Here is a 24,176-nt window from a genome sequence, read left to right as displayed (position 1 = left end):
CTCTCTCTCTCTCTCTCTCTCTCTCTCTGTGTGTGTGTGTGTGTGTGTGTATGTGTAGACAGTAAATTGCATAAGGGCCATTTAGATCTGTACTGATTTGATATTATAACTTACTGTAATTGATGTTTTGGGTTTTGCACAAAGCACTTGCAGAACTTTGTTTCCATGACAACATCTGATGGCTTCTACATTGTGTTATAGCCACAAAAAGAAGATCCTAGAGCCAAATATTTCATTAAGATTGTATTTAGTCAATGTATTCTTCACCTGGCAGCATCACAACTGATTGTAGAATGGTCAGAAAATGAAGCAGAGTATTAACTTTTTAGAGTTTGGGGCAGCATCTACTACAACAGGAATCTGTGGCTCTCTATATTATTCTTTATTATTATTACTATTTACTCAATTTATTTCCTGCTCTTATGCCCAAAGGAGCCCAGGGCAGCAAACACACAAATAATATGAAACATTCTGAAAAGCATTCTGAAAACAGTTAAAGAAACATTCAACCAGTAGTTTCTGAGTTGCCAGAAATAATATATTTCGGCCATCAAATGCCTGGCCGAAATGCTTTCAGGTGCCTCTTAAAGGAAAATGTTTCGGTTCTAAACCAGTGTCTGTTAACAGTAATGGATTGGATGAGGGTGAACAAATTGGAACTTAACCCGGACGAGACAGAGATGCTCTTCGTAAGTCAGAAGGCAGAACAAGCAGGTAATAGGGATTCAGCCTTTGCTGGATGGGCTAACACTCCACCACAAGACACAGGTTCAGTTTGGGCATGCTCCAGCACCAGCTGCACCCATTCCTTGAAATGTCCTATTGGCTGCAGCGACACATGTCTTAGTTACATCCTGTTTGGATTTACTGCAACACGCTCTATTTGGGGCTGCCCAAACCTCTTCACAAAACATTTTTAAAACATTGTTTGATGAATCTGATCCATTTAAGTAAGGGAACTATATTGTTACAGTCGTACCTTGGAAGTCGAACGCAATCCGTTCTGGAAGTCCGCCCGACTTCCAAAACGTTCGGAAACAAAACTGCAGCTTCTGATTGGCTGCAGGAAGCTCCTGAAGCCAATTGGAAGCCCTGTTGGACTTTCGGGTTCCAAAAGAACGTTCGTAAACCGGAACAATTGCTTACGGGTTTGCGGCGTTCAGGAGCCAAAACGTCTGAGTCCCAAGGCATTTGGAATCCAAGATACGAGTGTATTAATTTGGGGCAGAGTAGGCTGTATGCAAAATCCTTCTAAACCCTGGATCCAGCAAGTGTTAAAATATAAGCCAGGCTCATTTCCTGTGTTAAGGTGATAGGCTGGGTGAAGGGCCATTAAGGGAAACAAAAGAAAGGGGTTCTGTGCAAGATGGCATGTGGGTGGCCTCCCTGAACATTCCCACACTTTTCATCTGTACTAAAAGGTAGTTTACAGGCAAGTCCATACAGTAGATGATGCAAAACAACACAATACAGATATCAAAACTGTGCTAAAATGGCAGGAAAATGTCAAACTCAAACTCAAAAAGGCCCTAAAAGTGTGCTGTCAATTAAAAGCTGTAGTTTACTGTGTTTTGCCACATGATTTGTAAGCAAATCCAATGCACGTCTAGGGCACTCTCAGATGCAAACTAAAATGTTTATTCATTACAGTATTTGTGCAAATTTGCAAGGCCATTTATATGAATTTCAATTCAAGGTGAGAATAACTTTTGCAAAGCTATTTGAGTTTCTATAAGGAATAAGGAAAACATTTGTTAGCATCATCAAATTTTTATTTTGTCTTTGCCATACGCCATAGCAATGACTTCAAAAATAAATATGAAAGCAAACATTTGTACTTATAATCTTATCTGATTCATCAGCTTTAGCCTCAAGAATGATTCCCTCGGCTAATGTCATAAATGGAATTGGGCTGCATGCCTCCCTTCAAAACCTGTGTAGTCCCCCTTGACATGCTATTATTAATGGAGCTCTTTTTATCTACCAATGCACATCTCTCTGAGAGTGCTTAAACATATTTTCCACCCTGTGAAGCAACTATCTTCCTCTCTAAATCTCTCTCGCTCATCAGATTTGATGACACCCCCAGTTTTTGTACATATACAAAGCAACAGGCAATTCTAGACCTTGTTTACAGCTTTGGATTCCTTGGTGAAGTCAAAGAGTTCTGCTCTCTGGGGCGGCAGTTCACAAGGACCAGCATGGTGTTGTGCAAATGAGAGATAAAAAGTATGCTAACACTATGGAACAATTTTTCAGGGGCAATCCAGCTGAAGGCTAAAGAAAAAAGACAGGACTGCCAACACAGTAGGCAGTAATCCTCATCTTTCCATCTTTCCATGATAACTGAAGGCAAGAATTTGTTGTCAATAAACTGTCAGAGGCAAAAAAAACAACCCATTAATTAAACCAATAAATAGAGGCAAAGGGGCTTTTCCCCAGTGGGTGGGTGGGTGGGGGGCAGTTCCGACCCATAGATTGTTAGAGATAGGCAAGAAGGAGAAATGAGATTAAGTCTGCATGTAAAGGCAAACTTGCCCAATTTGCATTTTTTTACACAATCCATGAACCAAAGCACAGCCATCCTTTAAAATTTCTCCAAATTTTGTGCTCATTTCAGCAGCACATATATACAAAAATTGGAACAATACAGAGAAGATTAGCATGGCCCCTTGCAAGGATGGCATGCAAATTCGTGAAGTGTTCCATATTAAAATAAAATAAAAATCTCCCAGTTTTGAAATGCAGATCTCGAGCCAAGTAATGAATGTGAAGATGCATATAGTAGGGTAGGCTTAAAGGACACAACAGTCCGGAAAGTAAACAAGAATGTTACCATATTTTCCCAACAAGAACAGAACAGGAACAGGAAAGTCCTGACTCCACCCTGATACAATTAACTCTAGTGCCACTTAGTGACTAAAACTATATAATGATACTATCCACAAAATCTCTACCCATGGTGAGGCAGGAAAGAAAAAGCATACACTGTTTGGTCCTGTCCTAATCTGTTTCTGAGGAGATACCCAGGAGTGGGAGCTGTAGCATTTAAACAGATCCTAAAAATGGAAAAGGAATACTGATTGCTCCTCCCGCAATAAAGAAACTATCTCCAAATATAGTTTGCCTTTGGTTTTTGTGTCTTATTTCTCATTTGGGAAGAAGACATGTGGATGTGTGTGGAATTTTACCATGAACCATTTTGAGTTTCAGCCTAAGTTCTAGTAAACTGGCACAGTTTCAATGATGTCATTATAGTTTTTGGCATTTTATATCAACTAAGAAATACACCCCCCCCCAAGCCTTACTACTTTATCACTAGAATGAATCCACTAATGTACCCAGTATTACTGAATACATCTTGTAATGTATTCCTTCCGAGTAGCTGCTAATGTAACTACTGTTTGCCTTCATTTTCAGACATTAACGTTATGAAAAATGCTAAGCACAGTTTGCTAATCACTACCCATTGCAAATGAAGATATAAGTAATCTTCCTTAATCAGGTCTTTATGATGTCTCTAGCCCCCCCCCCCCCACATTTATATTACAGATGCCTGGACATATTTTACTATGTAGCCATTTTATTGATTCATAAATAGGGAAGTTATCAGACTTCTGACTGCTTCTCATGGGGAGACTAATTAGATTATTTGATTGTCTGGTTCATCAGAGTAGGAAATACTTAAGTGTCACAGCTGGTCTCAGACTCAATGTCTTGTGCCATGATTTTTAAATGAAAACAATTATATCTTCACTGGGAAAACATTTTATAAATGACTGGACAGTAAAAATGATCTAGGCAACAGATAATATCCTATTGTACTTGCTTAGGGGGACTCAACATCTGTAGTGCCTTTGAATTTATTTACAATGGTTCTTTCTTCCATTTTGGCTCAAAGAGGCTTCTTTGCAACAAAGAGCTGCTTAAGAACCAAACACCTAATTAGGTTGCCTGTAAAGACCTAAGGCTGACATTTCAGGAGTAAGAAACAGGCAAGTTCTCCATTTTAACAGAGCCCCCAACATCTGTTACTGATGTAACCTTTCCAAATGGTGTATTTGTTGCTACAAATTGCTGTGCCAATGAGACTTTTAAGGAGAGAGAAAAATGACGTCAGTCTATTGAATTGGCTTTACTCGTCTTCCATTCTGTACCATCTCTCTTGACCTCACCAGGTTTTCAAAAGTCCTTTCACAAGCACAGGAAAGGAATGTTGGGTTCAGGAGCATGCAGAGCTTATTTCGAACAATGGCAGCAAAATGTATGGGTAGAGAGAGGCAGAATTATATAACTAACTGCAATCTAGAACATGTGCTAAGAAGAATCACTTCTCCATAACAGAATGCAAGGCACCCCTTCTGTGTTCTCAGATGACCTCTAACTAACACATTTGGCAAAACAAAATAAAAAAATTCCTTCCAGTAGCACCTTAGAGACCAATTTAGTTTGTTATTGGTATGAGCTTTCGTGTGCATGCACACTTCTTCAGATACACTGAAACAGAAGGCATCAGACCCTTATATATAGTGAGAGAGTGGGGAGGGGTATTACTCAGAAGGGTGGTGGGAATGGGTGATTGGCTGATAGGTGTGGAAAACCTGTTGACTGCAATTGAGTCTTACAGGTATCTGAAGAAGTGTGCATGCACACAGAAGCTCATAGCAAGAACTAACTTAGTTGGTCTCTAAGGTGCTACTGGAAGGAATTTTTTATTTTATTTTGTTTTGACTATGGCAGACCAACACGGCTACCTACCTGTAACAGGAAAAAGCAAGGGGTGAGATGGCTAAAAATAGCTTTGTCATGTATAATGAGATAAGAATCCAATGTCTTTGTTCAGACCAGGTCTCTCCATGGTTTTAAGTTTGGTAATGAGTTGCAATTCAGCAACTTCTCTGTAACTAACACATTTGGGTGATAGGTGACTCTCCTGCTGGTCTGTGGCAATGCATGACTAGATACCCCTTATTTGATGCAGGAGCCCCCCCCCCCCAATGCAGGTGTGTTGCCTACCCATGTTTACAAGTGAGTTAAGCTGTCTGATATGACTATTTGAACAGGCCTGGCCCAGGATACTGTGCCGCTTGAGGCAGAACATCCTGCTACCCCACTCCCCATAGACACATGCCCATGACCCTGTGCTCTCCTTGCTCCCATGCTGCTGCTCTGCCCTGCGTGCAGCTGGGGGAGGCACAGCATGGGTGCCACCACCATGGCAACCCAGGTACAAAGGAGATGGTGGCAAGCATACTCCTTAGGTGTGGCTCTGCCACCTGAAGCGACAGTCTCAGCTCACCTCATGGGCAGGCCGCCCTGCATGTGAAGTATGTAAAGTAATACCTAACAAGGACTACCCCCATCCTTAAGACCATTAAGCCCAGTGTTTACCTAATGGCCGCACTGAGTTCACCCAATGGATATATGCAGGTAAGTCACTGCTCTAGGGGCCCTCACAGAGCTGGAGCAGGCGAGTTGCTATGAGGGTACGTTGCAATCTTGGTTCATATGGTACAATTAGTTAATTCAACAACTCTCCATGCAGAAACATGGCAGAATCATTTATCCTCATAGACCAGGAATGGCAAAACTGTGGCCCTCCAGTTATTGCTGGAATACCGCTCATTATCCCCGACTGTTGGCCATTTGAGCCCTGGCTGATGGGAATTGAAGTCCAACATCTGGAAAGCTTCTAGCTTCCCGTCCCTAGGCTGATAATGGCTGCTGTGAGGCTGCCTTAATTATTTATTTCTCTAGCAGGTCCCAGCCCACAGTTTGGGAAATACTGTTTGGTTGAAAGTCACTTTTAGAGAAAGTCAAGATTGACTGTGCAAGCTATGCACACACGTTAAAAGATCTGTAAAATGAGTCATCACCATGAGTCTTCTTTGAACAATGTGAATAAATATCACATGCCCCCATATCTTCCAGCATTCCCTCTATTAATAGTGAGGTAAGATTACTCCTAATTTTTATTTCACATATATCTCAAAATAATGGTTGAAGGGTGATGATGAACATAAAGACGTCAAGCCTCTTATCTCCTGAGCATCACAGCAATGTCCTCGGGAGGTTTTCCCCCCACCCCAATTTCTGCTATTTATTATCACTGACATTCAGTTAGGCTGCAGGCAATGCAGCTGCAGAAGAACAACTGACCACACATTTGGTACTTTCTTTTTGCATCCAGTTTAACCTTCTCAAACCAAGGGTTGCTGGCAGATTTCTGTGCAAGCCTAATTCCATCATTTGCCTCCATCAATTTACCTATTCCAAAAATATCTCACAAAAGCATTACCAGTCATATTTTTGCTTATTAGACTATAAAGATAAGTAAAGGTCATATGCTAATTTGACATTTTAAAATCAAACTCAATCCTTCACTTTCATTTTTAAAAAGTTTGATTATAACATTCATTGAGTTAATCTAAATATGAGATTAGAATATATTCTTACAGGACGTTGTCTTTTCTAATCAGAGACAACCGCAACACCTGTCATAGCCTTAAATTGTTTACTGTCAGGCCCCAGACCTCATTTTCTGTGCCAAGCTGCAGCCTTTAACATATATAAATTAAAAATAAAGAGCACATTGGAGCATATGTGTAATGCCTTTATTTCAGACCAGAAACAGCACCTACCTGTCTGCATATAGATGAAAAACATTCTAGATCAGTGACAAGTGCATAATTCCAGGCTGGTTTAAGCCCCAGAACCTCCTATGAAGATGGTGCCTGGAGAGATTGTGGTCACTGTGCTACTCTCCTGGCTCCTGCTATAAACTAAGCCATACTTTGTTATCCAAATGTGGGCTCCTTGCTTGCCTCCTCCAGACAAGCCATGAGCTCTAAACCCAAGAAAAAACCTTGGCTACAACTCCTGGTTTGTCTGGAGTGAGACAAATCATGAGCCACTAAGTTCAGATGACCCACTAAGCTAAACCTAGGGCTTAGCTCACTGCAGCGCAGCAACAGCAGGAGCTCATACTCTTGCACTAAGTTATAGGTTGGCTTAAGTGTTATGTGTAAACCACGTTACTGTAAAAAAATAAGTATCACCTGGCACAACTGAATTAGTAACAGTTTGTGGGCTCAGCCTCGAAGACCAGGACATTCATGCCCTGCTGCCTTATTCATCTTGCTTTAGGGAAGCCAAGTGGCCATCTTTGCATACCCATCTATGGATTTTGTGCCTAAGCATCATTTTATAATTCAGTTAGCATGGCCCACTTCTTCTTAGGATCTGTGAGCTTGGATGAAGCAGATTGTTTTGATTTAACTACTACTGAAGGCTGCATCGAACCCAGCCTCACTTATAGATTTGGTGGTGCTACTAAGACAAATGAGAGTCCAAGGGATTTTAGGTATGCCTTCAGACCTGAGACAGACATGGAGGACATCATCAGTACTGAGAGGGCCTCCAATGCTGGGCTTTCTGCTGCACTGGTTGGTTTCATTTCCATGCCTGAAGAGCCTATTGATAGGCCATCATCAACATTACGTCATGACAGATTGGTCAGCTATGAAAAGGGCAGCTGGGCAGCGTTGGGACGGGAGTGCTGTAGTAGAGGTCTTTGCTTTGGTGTCTGCTGTCAGAAATGCCTCTTATCTATATGACGATTAAAGCAGCAATCCTACACTCACTTTCCTGGGAGAAAGCCCTGTTGGAACTCAATGAAACCTGCTTCTGAGTAGACATATATTTTGCACTGTTACGGTACTTCTCTTTTGGGTTTCCACCATTCCGCAAACCAAAACAAAAAGGCGTTTTCACCTTGTTTATCTCAAAGTACAAAAAAGGAAAAAAGAAAATATTTTAAATACTTTAACTTGAAAAACAAGAAGCCCGTAAATAATGTATCAAGAAAAATATCTCTGAAATTGATTTTTTATTATTAAAGTACAAAAAATCCAGTCAACTTGTGAACATCCAGAGCTTATTTAAAAATTTAACAGAACACTGAACAATCCGAAGTTTATTTAATTTGTAGCAGAGTCAAATTTATTCTGCTCTCTTTTAAATTATGGTTACTCCTTCTTAAGATATACTCCTTTTCTTACAGTCTTGCATACAAACATATGGTAATTTTTATTAGAGCATTCCCCCCCCCCCAAGTAAACCCTAAGGGGAAGAGAAAGGAACATAAGCAGTTTATCATTCAAAAAAATATTTAATTATTGCAGTAACCATTTTAAAACATCGTTTTAAGAGCTATGTCAGAATACATATTCAGGGAAATTTTGGTCCTGTATATTTGAGAAAGAGGAATCATTAGAATACAGACAGAGACCTAAATCAAGCTGAAGTTAATCATGATGAAACCCACAGAAACCAAATAAGTCATGATTATTGCTTTTGTTGTGACAAGAACACTGTTGACTTTGGGCTCTTTACATTCTCTCTCACTCTCTGTGTGTCTCTCTCTTTATCAGGACAGACTCTCCTGGACTAGGAAGGGATAACATTTCCACCTGCCCTGCCCTGTGACATTTTGTGGGTGGCTGACCTTTATCCTTTTGGATGGAATACGGATGCATTTGGCTTTTAGCCTTTTGGTAATACATGGGAGATTTTGTTGTCTTAATTTTTTTTTATAAATTGCATCCTGTATTTGTGTATGAATCTAAGTTGCTTTAGGGGGCAACTTAGGTATAGCAATCATCATTACCACCATCTCCATGAGATATAATTCAATGTGCAGATGTACCTTGGAGCCCAACTGCAAAGGGCATGGCTAATTTTCAAAGGCTGCTGTTTATATGGTGGCTCAAACAACTAAAACTCCAGAAGATGATTGCAAAAGTCACCCTACCACAGCAGAGGACATATATGATGAACCTGGGAGCAAATTATATACCTGAAGGCATCACTGTTATGCTCATCATCACATAGATTTCAAAAACACCATGCAGACTTACAGTTAATTCATACTGCTTCCCAAGTGCAGCATTGATGTCAAGGACAAAATCTAGAGCACTCGCAAGAACCCCAGCCTACAGTTACTTGTCACTTTTGTCCTGGAATGCAGTGAAGTAATCTATGTGCTGGAATTTGAGAACTTCATTGCCCCAGCTGGTCCATCCAGGCTGCAAATTCCGAGCAAACAGCTCCATACATTCCACATCCGGCTTGGTATATCCTTTTAGAATCTCTGGGGAGGAAAAATCATGAGATTGATTTTTTTAAAATTAAAGAAAAAAACCAGCTCTGTTTCTTCAACTTCCTCAAACTTGTTGGAAGGTGGGGGGGTGGGGAAGAATGTTTCAATAAAGAGAGCGAGAGAGAGAGCAAACTAATTTCAAGGATCTCATCAGCCAGCTTTACTATTTATAGCCAGAAAGGAATATGAAATAAACGACCTTGAGAGTATGAACAATACTGTCAAAGCTCCCAGTCACTCTAATTTATCAGTATTCATTTGGAGACAGGGAATGAGAGCTTCAGCTTTTCAGAATTGTCATCATAACATCTCTCAAATGGGAGTGCTTATTTTTTTGGGGGGGGGCAACAACACATGGACAGCTATATTTAATGCGTTTTAAAATTTATTCATTAACAACTTAAGCTTTGAAACAGAAACTTAAAAGGAGTAGACACATCAGGCTCCAATTGATTTCACTGGTTAATATATTCCCTCGCAGCACTGTTTACAGCCCAATCCTATTGATGCTTACACAGAAGCCTCGCTCATTTCAATGGTACTTATTCCCAGCATGTGCAAGATTGAAACCACAGATCTGCAAGCTTAGTAGCTTGCATTAGTTTTGTTGCTGGACACATCTCTTCTTAAGCCATTCCGATTCTTATGGTTTCCTTCCGAGGATCCCCGGAGACTGTAGTTTATTAAGCATGCTGCAGATCATTACCTCCGTCACAGAACTCCACTTCCTTGGAATTTGTTAGGAGGAAGCTACCAGCTAAAGCAGTTTTGTATTTGTTTAAGACACGCAGTTAAGATGCTGCGCAGAGCAATCCTATATTCACATTATGAACTGGAGACATGCCTCTACTATACTCACAAAACAGCAGAACTTTGTTATAGGATTGCACCTAAATAACTGATTAACTGTTTATATAGTGATTTGTGTGGGTGGAATCCAATGCTATGTGAGTGGAATCTCACTTATGAAGCAAGGGTCCTCCTTCCCCTGCACTCCACAAAATCTGCACTATACTATCAGGTGTTATTATCCCTCCTCCTTAGCATTCAGCACAGTCAACCAGCTCATCAACCGAGTTCAAGCATATATTTCACCAACTAAAAATGGACAGGCCAACACTCCCTCTCCTTGCTAAGTGAAGACACAGCACCATTCAGGAATACAGACATATCTGAAAACATGATGGCAGAAATGCTAAAAGGCTTGGAAACAAAATGAAGGTTCATTTGATTCTCCCCAAACCCCCACCCACTAAAAAACAAACAAACCATCAATCATTTATCAATAAAGGTCCTATCCATAAAGGTCAATAAAGGAAGAGAAAGGAGAATGTTAGCCCCTTTAGGTAGTGATAAAGCGGGATATCAAATCCAAACTACTCCTCCTCCTCCTCCTCTTCTTCTCTCTCTCCCTTTACATTTCACAGTCAATTCTATACTTCTGTTTCTACAATTTTATCTGCAACTTTAACAGTTGCACAGTAGACAGAAATTCAGCTGCTGCGTTTTTCTCAATCAATGACTCTCTTCAGCAACCTGCTGAATTTCTGTTGTATGTTGTATGTCCTTGTTAACATTTTGAGTTCAACTGTTTCAAAATGATAACATTTTTACCATCCAGATGAACTACAAATGGTTTCATATGTACATTAACGCCAGTCCATATATTCTGAATCTGGTCCTCTCTTCTGCCTACCTTGTTTTCATAATTTCTGGAAAACTTAACAAGAAATGCACGAAATAATAATATATAAGAAGTTAGAATGCATGTCTGGAATAGCAAGCTTTTTTGTTGCCACAGACACACCTAGGGTCTCTTGAGTGAAGCAGGAGAGGTTGTATGGACAGGAGGAACACACCTCCCCTGGCTGGATAGGGCACACATGCTGCTCTCTGCCTGGAAGCCACTTCAAGGACACTTTCCATCCCCTCCTATAGCATCACCAGCAGCAGTTTTTTTCTGCTGGAGATCCCAGCGGATTCCTTCTGTGGGCAAAACAGGTGCTAAGCTAGGGGGGTGGGGGAACTCCAGGTGTCACAGGAGAACTTTCAATGTCTGATAGGGGATTTTTGAGGGGGACGGATCTGTGCCCTCAGTGGGGGCCACTTTTGCCAACCCCTAGGTTCGCCTCTGTTTGTTGCTAATGTTAGCCTTACCCATCACATTAATTAACTGCTTACAAAAGATGGATAGTGGGAAAATTTCAACAAGTTTCACCCTAAATTTCCACTGAAAGGGCTGTCAGGAAAAGCTAGTGGGTGCTAACTTTGGCACTGTCTTGCGCCCCCCCCCCCCCACTCTCTCTTCTAGATGCCTCCACCAGATTTTGTTTCTCCCTTCCCTTTTGACTCCTCCAGTTTTATCTGCACAAACAGAGCATTTAATCTCCTTTGCTACCAATGCTGTAACAACATAGAAACTATGAAACTGTGTTAAGATGTTATTGTTGAAGTTTGCTTCTTCGCATAAAATGTCACCGTTGCCAGAAAAGGGAATCTCTTCAGCAGGAAGGAGACAATTTAATAAAAATTTAACATTTGCACAAGTCTTAGCTGGTTTAGAAGAGCCTTGCACATAATAATTTAAGATGTGGCTGCTCAACCTCTGCTATGTGTTACTGCTCATGCTTCACTCTACACCTAAAGTGAATTGAAGGAGAAGACTGGCATCTTTTACAGCTTTATAAATATGAAGCCTTTCACTGCAATTGGAATACAAGTATACTTTCACAGCCTGAAAATAGATACACCTAATAAACTACAGGTTCAATAAGATGTGCATATGAAAAGGCAACTAAACAACTTGTTAAACCAATTAATGTTATTTCAGAACAGTGATGTTTTGGCCATTTTTGTTAGCATCTTACAGTCTTTCGGATAAAACATTTATATCCCATCTTCCCAATGTAAAACTAATGGTTAGAGCAGAGAACAGATTCAAAATATCCACTGACACATCATAAACTACCGGTACTTATATTTCCAAATACTGGGTTGTATCCAGTTTAGCCTTACTGGATGTAACTAACACCAGCTCACTAATTTCAGGGGGTCTGCTTTGAGTATCTTATTTGGATACAACCCTCTATGTTGTGATCCCTCTGGAAAGAAGCTAGACAAAGGATAAGTATCAGATCACATGACCAAGGCTGCCACGATGTCACAGGGGAAAACTGGATGCCCTGGTTTTTTCCAGGACACTTGGTGGGTATGTATTTTGTGTATGTTAGTAAATAACTGCTACTTAAGGAACAGTTCACCAAGTCTTGTTCACACAAAGCTTCCACTAATGGTGAAATCCCACTTTCTCACTTTTCTCTGTGGCTCCCTCAACTCAAATCATCTCATGCTGGCCACAATGACATGCAGCAATAAACCAGGATTTGGGGCATATTGTGCCTACCTTGAAAGATTCACCCCTCCCATGTTGCTAATGCGATAAACAAACCAGCAAACATTGGGTTCCCACTATTGCTGAACCAGGTATTATGGTTTGTAGGTCCCCAGCAATCATTGATCCATAAGCCAATAATAAACCCCTGTCTTAATGCTATTTATAAAAGTATTTATATACTGTTGTTCATTTAAAAAAAAAACTACGTGCTTTACAATTGTCACACATAAAACCATACAGTATGAACCATATGTAAGTTGAAATCAGCTAACTATTATGTGCAAACATACCCACTATATGTAACAAGCGCTCGGTCTTGCTTGGGTTTAGCAGATAGAGCCAAGCAAAGGCAAGACCAGCTGAACTAGCTCTACACTACTGAAAGAAACGAGCTCTTCTTACAAGACAGACAACTAATACGGGACCTTGCAAATCAATGTAGGCAGTAACCCAAGCCATGTCTACTCAGAAGTAAGTCCCATTGAATTCAATGGGGCTCACTCCTAGATAAATGGAGTTTATGTGGGGTTATGCCATCAGACATAGCTTCCTGGATTAACTGAGCTGCACAGATAGACCACAAACCAGTGCAACCAAAAATGGAAGTTCAAAGGTGCATTTCTTATTTTTATCTGAGCCCCAGACAGGGGGAAAGGCGGGGTAGAAATAAATGTATGATACAAATTATATTTGGCAGCCATGGGGGATATTAAGAAAGATCTTGCTATCTGTCATATTATAAACAAAAGTTCTACAGGTGGGCACTCAAAAACACAGTGAGTGAAAGGGACTGAGCAAATGTTAGGTGGAGGCTTCCTATTTCATTTTCCTCTACCTCCCCATATTCCTCACGAAAAGCATTGTTGCTGCCTCTACCAAGAACATACTAGCTCCGTAAGTAACTTCCTTGACTCACAAGTGAACTTGCTTACTATGACAATGATAAACGTTTCAGTCTTTCAAAGTAGCCACCCAAGGTCCAGGTTAATAGAAGCACGGGTATGAAAATCAGCACCTTTAATTATATCAGAGGAATTTTATAACCTAAGAATATCTACCTGAATTCCTCAAACTGGCAGCAACATGCATGCTACAGCGCTCTAGCTGGAACACAAATGCAGCATGCTAAGAAATGTACTGGATTGGATCCCTACCCTCCGTAAAAGCTTCTCAGAGGGAACAAGGAAGGCCAAGGAATTAGCTAAAATTGCCTCTCCCTCCCCTCACTTCCTTTAGCAGGAATGTCCCTTGAATGTACAGGAACTCCGCATTCAACCAATCAACTGCAATCTACTAGTTATTCACCTCTTCAAGATCAAGGTTATTTCTAAAGTGGTTGTGCGTATTGTAAAGCCAAGTATGAAAGACGAAACCTGTCCCACTTAAAATGCCTAATTTGTGCCTAACTGAATCCACAATTAGAACCCAATGAAATATCAAAATTTTCAGTAAGTTTTTAACCTCAGTTGTTCGTTATTGATGGTCAGAAACTAACAATACAAACAAATGAGCAGAGGTACTCAAGCCATTAACCCGTCTCAAAGGTATCAATAGTTGAAAATATCAAAAATGTTTAGCTTTATAGAACTATTTCAGGAACATACCTGTCAAAGGTGGTTTGTGTGAGTGAAGATAGCAAGGTACACTCACAATCAATTTCTGATCAGGAATTTGAGGCACGTCATCTTCTGAAATCCTATTGTATAGATCAAAACAAAATAAATGGTGAGAGCACAAATGAGATTATCTTGCTAAAGATCCAAAACTTCATTGGTCCCTTTCCCCCTCTAAACAGAATAATTATAATAATATGAAAAAGTCATTCTCTCCCTGCCATACTAGATGGTAAGCCCCTGGGAAGCTAAATATCTAAATGCTGAGTGTATTTGTTTTCTTGAAAGATAAAGGGCAGCTTATGAAATTTCTTAAGCTTCTTCAAAAACCAAGCCAATAAAGAAATAGGACTGCAAGAAGACGACAAATATAGTGCAGCCAATATATGTTTCAATTGTAGAATATTGTTTGCCCTTAACAAAACAAATCTATATTTAATAAAGGGGAATAGGTGGTCTACTTTGCAGCAGAAACCAACAGCCCTGCAGGGCTAGCATGGAGGACACGGAGAAGATCTGGTTTGGGCTAGCCAAACAAGGAAGATAGCGAGCTACCCACTTCATATAATATCACTAGGAGAATTCCTGTTTTGGCAAGACTTTCCTGTATAGGTTAATGTTTTGCTATTTTAACCACGCACATAAAAGTCCAAGCAGCTGTACTAAATCACGAATTCAAAACCTCTTCAAAGAGACTTCGGCAAGGGACCAAAGAATTATGAAAGTAGTTCTGCAAGCCTAAAGAGGCTTTAATCTTGCTTATAGCAGGCCCTACACTCTAAATTGAAAGTTATGTGGAGGTTGTGCTATGGCGTGGAGATTGCCTGTTGAAAGAAAGAAGGTAAGAAAAAGGAAATATTCCACTGGGGTTGCACAAGCCCCTCACATTAGGCTAAGTGGCTCTTTGGATCCCAGCCCCAATATTCACAAACCAATTACACTTTGCTATCGTTGCTTTGGGATCCCCCTCCTCCTATTCCAATTCAAATGAATGCTCAAGGCAGCTAATGATCTTGGCCCTGCAATGACATCCCACCCATTTTAGTGATAATTGGTCATCAGTGAAAGGCATCTGCTTCCAAGATTTCCCAGTGTCGTATCTTGAGAAATTGAATTTCACAGCACTGTAAGAAACAGACAACTAAATATCTAAAGTGAATAGCAGAAGGTGTCTGGTGTATTTTACAGCTTTCTTAAAAGCTAGTCTTTCAAGGGAATTGGAGTACAAGCATACTTCAGTCTTCATATCATTTTGTTAAAAAGGCCATTGTGCCCTCCTTTGAACCTCAGCTGAGCATTCCTAATGAATGCCTTATAATAATAATTCCCATTAATAATATAGAGAAATCAATGGACTCATACCTTAATGGCACATCTGTATTTCGCTGGACTCTTCCCAATACAAGAACTTCATAAGGCTTCTTGTGAAAAGAGTCTAATGGAAATACAAACTCTCCAGACCTTGTAATCTGATAGAAAGGAACCGGAAATCAATGCTGCAAGTTACAAATCAATGTTACAATATTTTCTTTTCTATTCATCTATCCTAAGGATGTTTTCTCATTAAACCCAAGTCTATTTCAGAGATGGGTAGTCTTCAGGCTTGTATAATCCACTTTCTTTTTCATTTACACCCTGAAGTCTATCAATAATGGCTTGGGGGTAGACCACTGAAGCCAATGAGCCTTAACATTGCTGTGGCTACATATAGAATTATAAATGCTCATCTGAATTACTTCAGATCTAGGATTCTAACATCTATTTCAAAATATGATCAGCAGGGCAGCTCAAGACTGGTCAAAGTAAAGTAGGTTTCCAAAGCCATTTGGGGGTGTCAGGGTACACTACAGTGTTGCTCATGAGTAACGACAGAGTCCTCTTACACTAAAGACTACTTTATTGTGCATAACTATTTACAGTGCAGAGCTAGCTAAAAACATGACCGCACAGTCACTTGCAGAATCCGGAAGTGCACCTCTCCTGTTTCCTGCCCAGCACCAAAGCCTCGGCATCCTGAAATGACGTCTTCTGTGTCCCCTGACCCCCCGATGCTGTGCTGGTGCTAGAAGCTGCAACTCCCCCTCTGATCGCCTCTGGCTGGCGTTGCTGGGTCTCTGCCCAGCACCCCCAACCCTCAGCTCCTCCTCCTCTTCCGTGGGAGAGAGCTCTGGCGATGGGCTTTGAGAGGAGTCAGATGACAGCAGTGGCTGGGGCTCCCTGTACCTGAGCAAGACCTCCTCTCGAGGAGGTTCCCTACCCTGATCCTCTCTACTAGCAGGATCACCTTCCCTGCTCTCCCTGAGAGGAGTACTCCCGCCCGGGCTCTCCTCATGAGTAGGACCTCCCCCCTCCCCCGGGCTCTCCTCATGAGGAGAAGGCAAATCCCTGACAGGGGGTAAATGGAAAAACCTGTTTTCCAGGTTTTTTCCCAGGCCTTCCCATCTTTACTTATGGGGGAAATAGTGAAATAAATTGATGGATTAAAAATATTTTGATTTAAGAGGGGGGGAAAAGAAGAAGAAGCGACATCAGATTAACCAGGAAGATTTTTTGGAAAAAAAGAAAAGGCTATTTACAAATTCTTCCCAGGAAGGACTGCCTCCTTCTGCTACTTGCTCAACAAAAAATAATGTTTTCCCCTTTTTTCATTCATGTACAAACGTATGTAATTGATTAGAACTCATGCAGTTAACATAGTAAGGTTGCAATCCTATATAGACCTGGGAGTAAGCCCCATTGATGTCATTGGGACTTACTTCTGAGTAGGTATTATAGGATTGTGCTGAGTGAGTTCCTTAATTGGGTGTCATTCCTAACTAACTTCCCTTGGGAGATAATATATATAAAAATTACCTACATAACAAAAATGTGCTTCAAAAACATTAATATTCAAATATTTTTAATACTACCAATAAAAACAGTTATTGGGAAATAATTTTAAAACTAAACATATATAAAAATAAGTCCAAAGCTTTCAGCAAACTTACTTTCACCCAGAACCACTCCACCACTCCATGCACAGACCAGTGGGGATAGAGTTCATTCTTTACAAAACATAGATGCTTCTGTCGGTTAGTCACCCAAGTGACCACAAGACAACCTGGGGCTGCCAGCGCTGGCACAGGAATTTGCTTGATTTGCCAATGGGACAAGTAATTGTACCTACACATGAATAAATTCAGAAAGTCTGAGCTGGACCAAAGCTAGGAAGGAGAACAGCAGGCCTTTACAAAGCAATGTCAACCTTTCGCAAACTTTTTTCAATACTAACATTTAGATAAATTAAAACTGAGCCAAGAGTGACATCCAGTGGTGAAATCTATTCCCACCTGTTTCTTTACATTCTGATCCACTGGGTGCAGCGATAAATATCCTTCCATTTCCAAATTCTGTTATGAATAGAAACTGAACTTACGGTCATTAAAAGTTACATATTACCTTAAAGCAATTCTCTGCAATGCAGAATATCTAATACTTTAATTTTCCCCCACTTTAATCTACAGCAGAGTCACACAGTATTTAAAAGCGACTAGGCTTAACTGTCAGGGTCCCTTTACCTTTTTAATTAAGTTGAACAATGGAATTTGCTACCACAAGATGTGGCGATGGCCACTAACTTTAAAAGGAAATTACAATAATTCACAGAAGATAATGTTAGCAACAGTGAATAGTATTGATAGCTATATGCTACTTGAAGCATTAGGATTACCAGTTGCTGTGGGTAACAGGATGCTGGACTACATGGGCTTTTGCTCTGATTCTGCAAGGCTCTTCTTCTAATATGAAAACTGCAGTAATACAAATTTGCACTAATACAAGTAGAAAAATACTGGCATGAAAATCTACGACTTCGTATTAGTCAAATGCCCATCACCCAGATATCTGTATTTTTTTTGTACTGCATTTTAAAGAGGCATGCCTGTTGAACACCTGAGAATCCATCTGGGTGGGTAGACATAGACCCAAGTATTACAGCCAGAGTTATAGACAACAAGGAAAAGTGACATGCCTCCATGCCTAAGATCTGAACCCCGAGCTTATTTTGATGAATTTGAAATCAGTTAGAAATTAAGCTTATCAATTTCTATAGGCTCAGGCATACCTCACTCTGCACAGGACCAAATTGTACATTAGACATATAAACTTTGAAGCCTGAGTAATTTGGAATTAATGGTAAGCCTTTAAACTGGGCTTTTTTATTTTCTTGGCAGCAGTCGTCCCGGATAATTGTTGGAGTATTTGTCCCTGTCTGGTTAATAGAGGGGGGGGACCCATCCCGAGGTAGTATATAAGCTCACAGTGCTGTTACACTATTCAATGACAACTCTTCCTTCTATTCCTCCCATTCCAGAAATACCACTTTTCTACTTCTATTCTAATGTGAACTTCCTCCATCCATCCCTCCCATGTTGTATTCCAGAATATGATACAAACATTTCCCTTTCTGTCTAGCAAATGGTGGTGGAATCAGAATCCTCCTATGATAGTGGAAACATGTTGCTTTACTAGTCTCAACGCATTGCTTATTTTAAAAGGAATGTACAGCTCTTGGCCAGCTTTCCTGTCGGACATTAAGGCTATCCCACCTAGCAGCTTTTGTAAAATATTAATTAATTAGAAGCAAACCAGAGTAGCTTTAACTTCTGCAAATGCTCCGCAGGCACAGAAACCATTCATTTTGATTACCCTTGAAATAACAGAGCACTCAGAGAGGTATATTGCTCAGAAGTTAATATTTTCATTTATGAAGTATTCTTTTTAAGGGTTCAGCGTTGTAATCTCATTCCCCAACCCCAGCATAACTATATTTTCACCTTAGGAAACTATCAAACCAGGTTCCCCACTGCCTCATAGAACTTTCATATTAATTCAGTTTAATTGAAGTTCTACTGACATAAAATTGCAGTTATCCACTGGAGAATTGGATGCATGCATTCTAATGTAGTAATCTGAGTTTGCAGAACATAACCCATTACATTTGAGAATATCAACCAGAAAAAGAGAAATGAAACAAAGCAACAAATATACTAATATGCCTTTAGTTGCCACCCCCACCCCTCAAGCCTGAACAGTAGATTCTGGCTGCAGTCCCCTATATTCACTTACCTGGGAGTAAGGACTTAATGGAACTTATTTCTGAATAGACATGTTCCCTGTTGTAAACAACTCTTAATTGCACTAGTAAAGCCAGAAATTGTCATTCCATATACACCATTAATATCTAAAAGGGAGCTGTTTTAATATGTATGTTTAATAAAATATATGTTTTAGAAGGTAAAAGGCTACCTGTTACTTCTTTTAACAGACTTGTTCTCCCATGGTGGATCTATTATAATTATGCCAAACTTTTTTTTATCTAGAAAACAAAGCAACAAGAATACACATTTTTCGGTACAGTATTTCAAATTATGTCAATTTTTATTTTATTTTTTTTGCAATAAAACTAAGTTGCTCACCAAGTTTTAATAAACAATTTTCATACTTTTTAAAATAACATGGAAATGTGATGTTTTGTCTTTGAAAGTGGTAATGCTACCCTGCTCTGACTACAAATAAAGATATAAACATGCTTCTGATCAAACTGAAGCAGCTCCATTTCACGTTCATTCAAACTTAATAGGCAGTCATGTCAGTTCCAAAACTAGCATAAAATGCTTCTCGTTTATTAATAGAGGTTTCTGTTCCACAAAGGATGTATTAGTCTCTAATACTTCACACTATGCATGCTAGAAATCGAATAACAGGTGAAAATGAGTGACTGCCATATAGTATAAGTATGTGTTTGTAACAATTACTGATGCTCAAGTCTAAGCATTTCTGCTAATAGGTGTTCTTTAAATTCCTTCCAAATCTACACAATTTGCCCTGTCAATATATTAATGAAACATTGAACCAAAAGTGGGTAATTTTGCTTGGAAATGTACTTACAGTCCAAGAGCGGCTGCATAACAGAAATATCAGATAAAAGGAAAGCACTTTTGGGAGGAAATAGGTACTTCTGCCCCATTAATGTTATTATCTTTGCATGGTTTGTGGTGTTTTCTGTAATACAGGAAACCTGAACTTGTTCTGGAACACAGGAGTCCTCACTTATCATGCATACAGCTCTTTGTTCTGTTTCATTCACTGACGGAAATTGTTTTGCCATCTCACATAATTCAGATAAACTGCTGTGTTCTATAACAGGAGTCTTGGCACAAATCTGTTTTGAAGAGCTAGGCTGAAGGAAACCACTTCTAAGCCCCTCCTGGACTAAACTCCTGGTACCATCCAAAATCAAGCCACTGATCTGTGCAGCAAAGAAAAATGAAAAAAGAGAGAAAATATCTGAGATGGGCTGTCCATAGAAAAATTACAATTCCACACAGACATATCCACAGGCATGCAAATCTTCTGTCTGTGAACAGGATTATCTGAATGAATGACTGAACAGTCCATGGTATAAATCATTTTGATAGTTTTGCATTTTAAATATCAAGCCAAGGAAAGTGCCATTCTAAAACATTGGCATTCATTATCCTACTTTAAATACTGAAATGGTGCTATTTATAGTTCAACTTGCAGCTCTTAGCATAGTGAGCTATCAATTAATAGTATATGCATATTTAATCATGGAAGTGTGCATTTGAGATTACTCAAACAAGCAACTCCTCCATCACAATTATTTCTCCAACTTACCTTTAAATGGTATTCTAAAGCATCACGTTCACCATGGTTAAGTTCACTGCTTCTTTTTCGTTTCTAAAGTTAACAACATGCACAAACATCAGCACCTCTATCATTTAAAAATATTGCCATACTCTATACTTAAAAATATAAAGGTAGATTCTGTGTTGCATCTTGCACTCTAGAACTTGATAAAAATAACCAAAGCCTTGCTGCTACTGTGCCCCCAAAGTGATAACACTTTAGCGCTGGCAAAGGCAGACATATTATAAGCACACCATGTTAAATAATGTTGTTAATTAGTCGACTCACTGAAATCAAAGAACCTACATGGTAGATCAAGTCTAAGGCGGATGTTAATTTTATTTATGTTACTCCAAGTAACTAGTGACTATTATAATGGAACTGAAGGAAATGGGGCTGCAAATATTTTAGAGGGATGGAGCCTTCGGTTCATTAAAGTAATCAAACATCAACATGTGCTTATAGGAACTTGTGACATATTACAAAGAAGGAAAATATTTATGCATCTATAGAGAGGGTTCAATATGTGTGTTTAAAGGTGATCATTGGGCTACAAAAGCAGTATGTAAAATGTTCACAATAAATTAGGGGGTTATATGTTTCCCTTTGTAAAACAGTGACAAATATAAATCTGTTTCAAAGGAAGATACTTTGCAGCAATTCCTCTATACTGTACCTTTTTGGCTTTAGCAGTATAGTAAGAGCCACTCGTCTTGACACTTTCTTGCTGTTCTGATCCGCCATTTCCTAGACCAGCCTCAGATCCCTTTTGCTGGAGTTCCATTTGATTGTTTGCAACTCCATGTGGTTTCAGCACATTAAAAAATTCTTCCCGAAAAACATATGTATTCTTTGCCATTATACTTGCTTTTTCTTCTGGGGCCTTGATCTTCTCATCAATAGAATCTTTTCTGCAAGAATTTTTAGCATCTAGGCTTACAGCCTCAATGAGAGCCCCATCTGAGGAAGCAGCAGTAGCAGGATCAACAAATGCCAAGCCAGAATGATCATGGGAATGGCATAGCTGGTAGTTAGCTTTGTTTATGAAGGAGAGGTGGTCCAGTAGCCACCCAGCTGATAGATGACAAACAACAGACATTCTCTGCTTTTCCTGCTGTTTTTCAGTGAATTGTTCTTCAAAGTGGATTCAACAAAAATAAATAAATCAGTATCTCTGAAAAGTAAAAAAGTAAACCTTTTATAAGTATTGCAATTTATTATTTTTGGGGGGGGGTTGAAACAAAAATACCAATATTCTAACAGCATAATTCTATGGAAGTTTACCTGGCAGTAAGTCCCACTGTATCCAATGAGTCTTACTCCCCAAGTAAATGTACTTAGGACTACAGCCAAAGACAGATAAACTTCTTCCAGTATACAGTGTTAAATTATTCAAAGACTTTGCTTTTAAATTCTTTGCAAGATTGTAGTTTGATGACAGCAATATAAGTTATTAAATCATAGATAGCAGTGGTATACATTTTAATGCTTCTAAGTGCAATACTGTTACTTAGTCCTTGTTACACAGTTCATATGTAAGAAACACATTATTTAAATGTGGTTCTTACATATGAACCACCATTTAAGTGTGGTTCTTACATAATGTAAGAACCACATTATTTAAATCTCTGCCTCCTAATGGGATTATCCAGGCATTACTTGGGTTTTCTACTCAGGTGATCTTGGAATGGGGTCTCCAGCTCATGAAACTTGCTGTTTTCATAATGGATAGAGAATAATTAACAGGAAAATCCCATATTGATTTGAAAGGGTTGCCTCACTTACCTAGAATATGCAAGAGAGAGAGATAATGTAATTCTGAGACTAAACATGTTCTCAACTCATGTAATGCATTTGTTTATATCACTAGTTTATGCTCCAATCATAATTGCACCTACTTAAAAGCAACTACAGGTATAATTGAAATTAACAGAAGTAAATTGTTTATCACTTGGATGCCAATTATGTTTAAAAACCAAGAGAGAATATACCTCATTTATCCAGCTTTATTGCTTTAAGTAAATTTCAAGTTTTCAACCATTTCAGCAAATCGTACTTAAAAGTCAACTTCGTATTTGTAGAAAAAAAATGTTCCAAGCTTTTTATGCAACACGTTATGCACTATTATGGCAGCAACAATGTGCAAATCTAGTCTGATAGCAGCACATCATGTTACAAACTCTGACACCTATTTTAGATACAGGTAGAAGTGTGCATGCACACGACAGCTCATACCAAGAACAAACGTAGTTGGTCTCTAAGATGCTACTGGAAGAATTTATTTTTATTTTTATTTTGTTTTGACCTATTTTAGAATATCTGGAAGTGTACATGAAATGTAAACTTTACGGGCCTTTCCAGATACCAAAAAACTCTTTGCTCTTTTTCCTGCGGAAGTATTCCCCCCTGGAAGTTGTCCAAAACAAGTCATTCAGACTGCTCCAATACCCTTAAGCAATTTTATCATTAGCACTTACAAGAATGCCTGCACACAATACATTTCAAAGTGTTTAGTTAACTGCAGTCATCTGTAGCACAGGCAACAGTAAAACTTTTAATGAGGTTGATAATAAAAAACATAAAAACACCTAGAGGGAGACTATTGGGCAAGGCAAACCCAAATCACTAACATCCAAAGGCAGGATAAATACTGTAAAACTGCTTGCTTTACTGAAGGACAGAAGGGAAGACATGTGTGACAATTTCACTCATAAAGCACTTTCGAGGCTAATATACATTATCTTATTCTAATCCCTACCATAAGGTAGAACAGCATTACTGTCACCATTTCGAGAGTGACTTGTCCATGACTGCCTAGCGAGTTCGTGGATGAGGAGATCTGTGCCGTGGGGGCTCGTGCAAGAAACCTACAAATACGTTTACTGTACTAGGAAGCCAAATGGCATTGAGCTCAACAGAGTTTACTCCCGGAAACGAGCGCATTAAAGTCAGAGAGATCATCAGAGAAGCCCAGCAACCCAACCAAATGCCTCCCTGCCACGGCTACAACTCCAGCGCCACAGGGGAGCCCACGACGGACAATCGAACAGCCATGAAGCTTCGCTCCCATGGGCGCAGCCACCTTGTCGTACGTAAGGCACGGTCACGTGGTTAGGCGCCCTAGCCGACGGCTGCCGCAGATAACCATAGAGACGAAAATGTACTTACTGTATACAGTATACGGCCGTTGCGATCATTTAGCCCGTGAAGAGCGGCTTCCTCTTTCTGAGGGAAGTGACGTGTTCACTTCAGCCGTCGCCTCTTCTCCCTTCACTCTTTCTTATACTGAGGGCGTCACTGGTGACGTTTCTGATTGGCG

General features: G+C 39.7%; 1 protein-coding gene and 1 non-coding gene across 3 annotated transcripts; one reads left to right on the top strand and one right to left on the bottom strand.

The window, feature by feature from the left end:
• The first annotated feature begins 2,607 nt into the window (after positions 1-2,607).
• Positions 2,608-2,715, top strand: LOC117050523. Its single transcript, XR_004427096.1, has one exon. It is a non-coding gene; the product is annotated as a U6 spliceosomal RNA (small nuclear RNA).
• Positions 2,716-7,871: 5,156 nt separating this feature from the next.
• On the bottom strand, positions 7,872-23,973 carry METTL4 (methyltransferase like 4). Of its 2 annotated transcripts, XM_033154985.1 has the most exons (9): positions 23,616-23,740; positions 21,534-22,031; positions 20,846-20,908; positions 20,096-20,456; positions 19,454-19,523; positions 17,155-17,329; positions 15,530-15,636; positions 14,159-14,250; positions 7,872-9,151 (listed from the first exon to the last, which is right to left on the bottom strand). In XM_033154985.1, exons 2-9 carry the CDS (start codon positions 21,954-21,956, stop codon positions 9,000-9,002), a joined length of 1,443 nt encoding a protein of 480 aa, XP_033010876.1. In that variant the 5' UTR covers positions 21,957-22,031; positions 23,616-23,740; the 3' UTR covers positions 7,872-8,999. The 2 variants fall into 2 exon arrangements, with proteins under 2 accessions (XP_033010876.1, XP_033010875.1); XM_033154984.1 differs by lacking the exon at positions 7,872-9,151 and having other exon boundaries at positions 13,781-14,253; positions 23,616-23,973.
• Between the last annotated feature and the right edge of the window lie 203 nt (positions 23,974-24,176).

This window comes from Lacerta agilis, chromosome 7, assembly GCF_009819535.1.
Source record: "Lacerta agilis isolate rLacAgi1 chromosome 7, rLacAgi1.pri, whole genome shotgun sequence".
In the NCBI taxonomy this organism is placed as follows: Eukaryota; Metazoa; Chordata; class Lepidosauria; order Squamata; family Lacertidae; genus Lacerta; species Lacerta agilis.
This window is presented reverse-complemented; position numbering and strand designations above follow the sequence as displayed.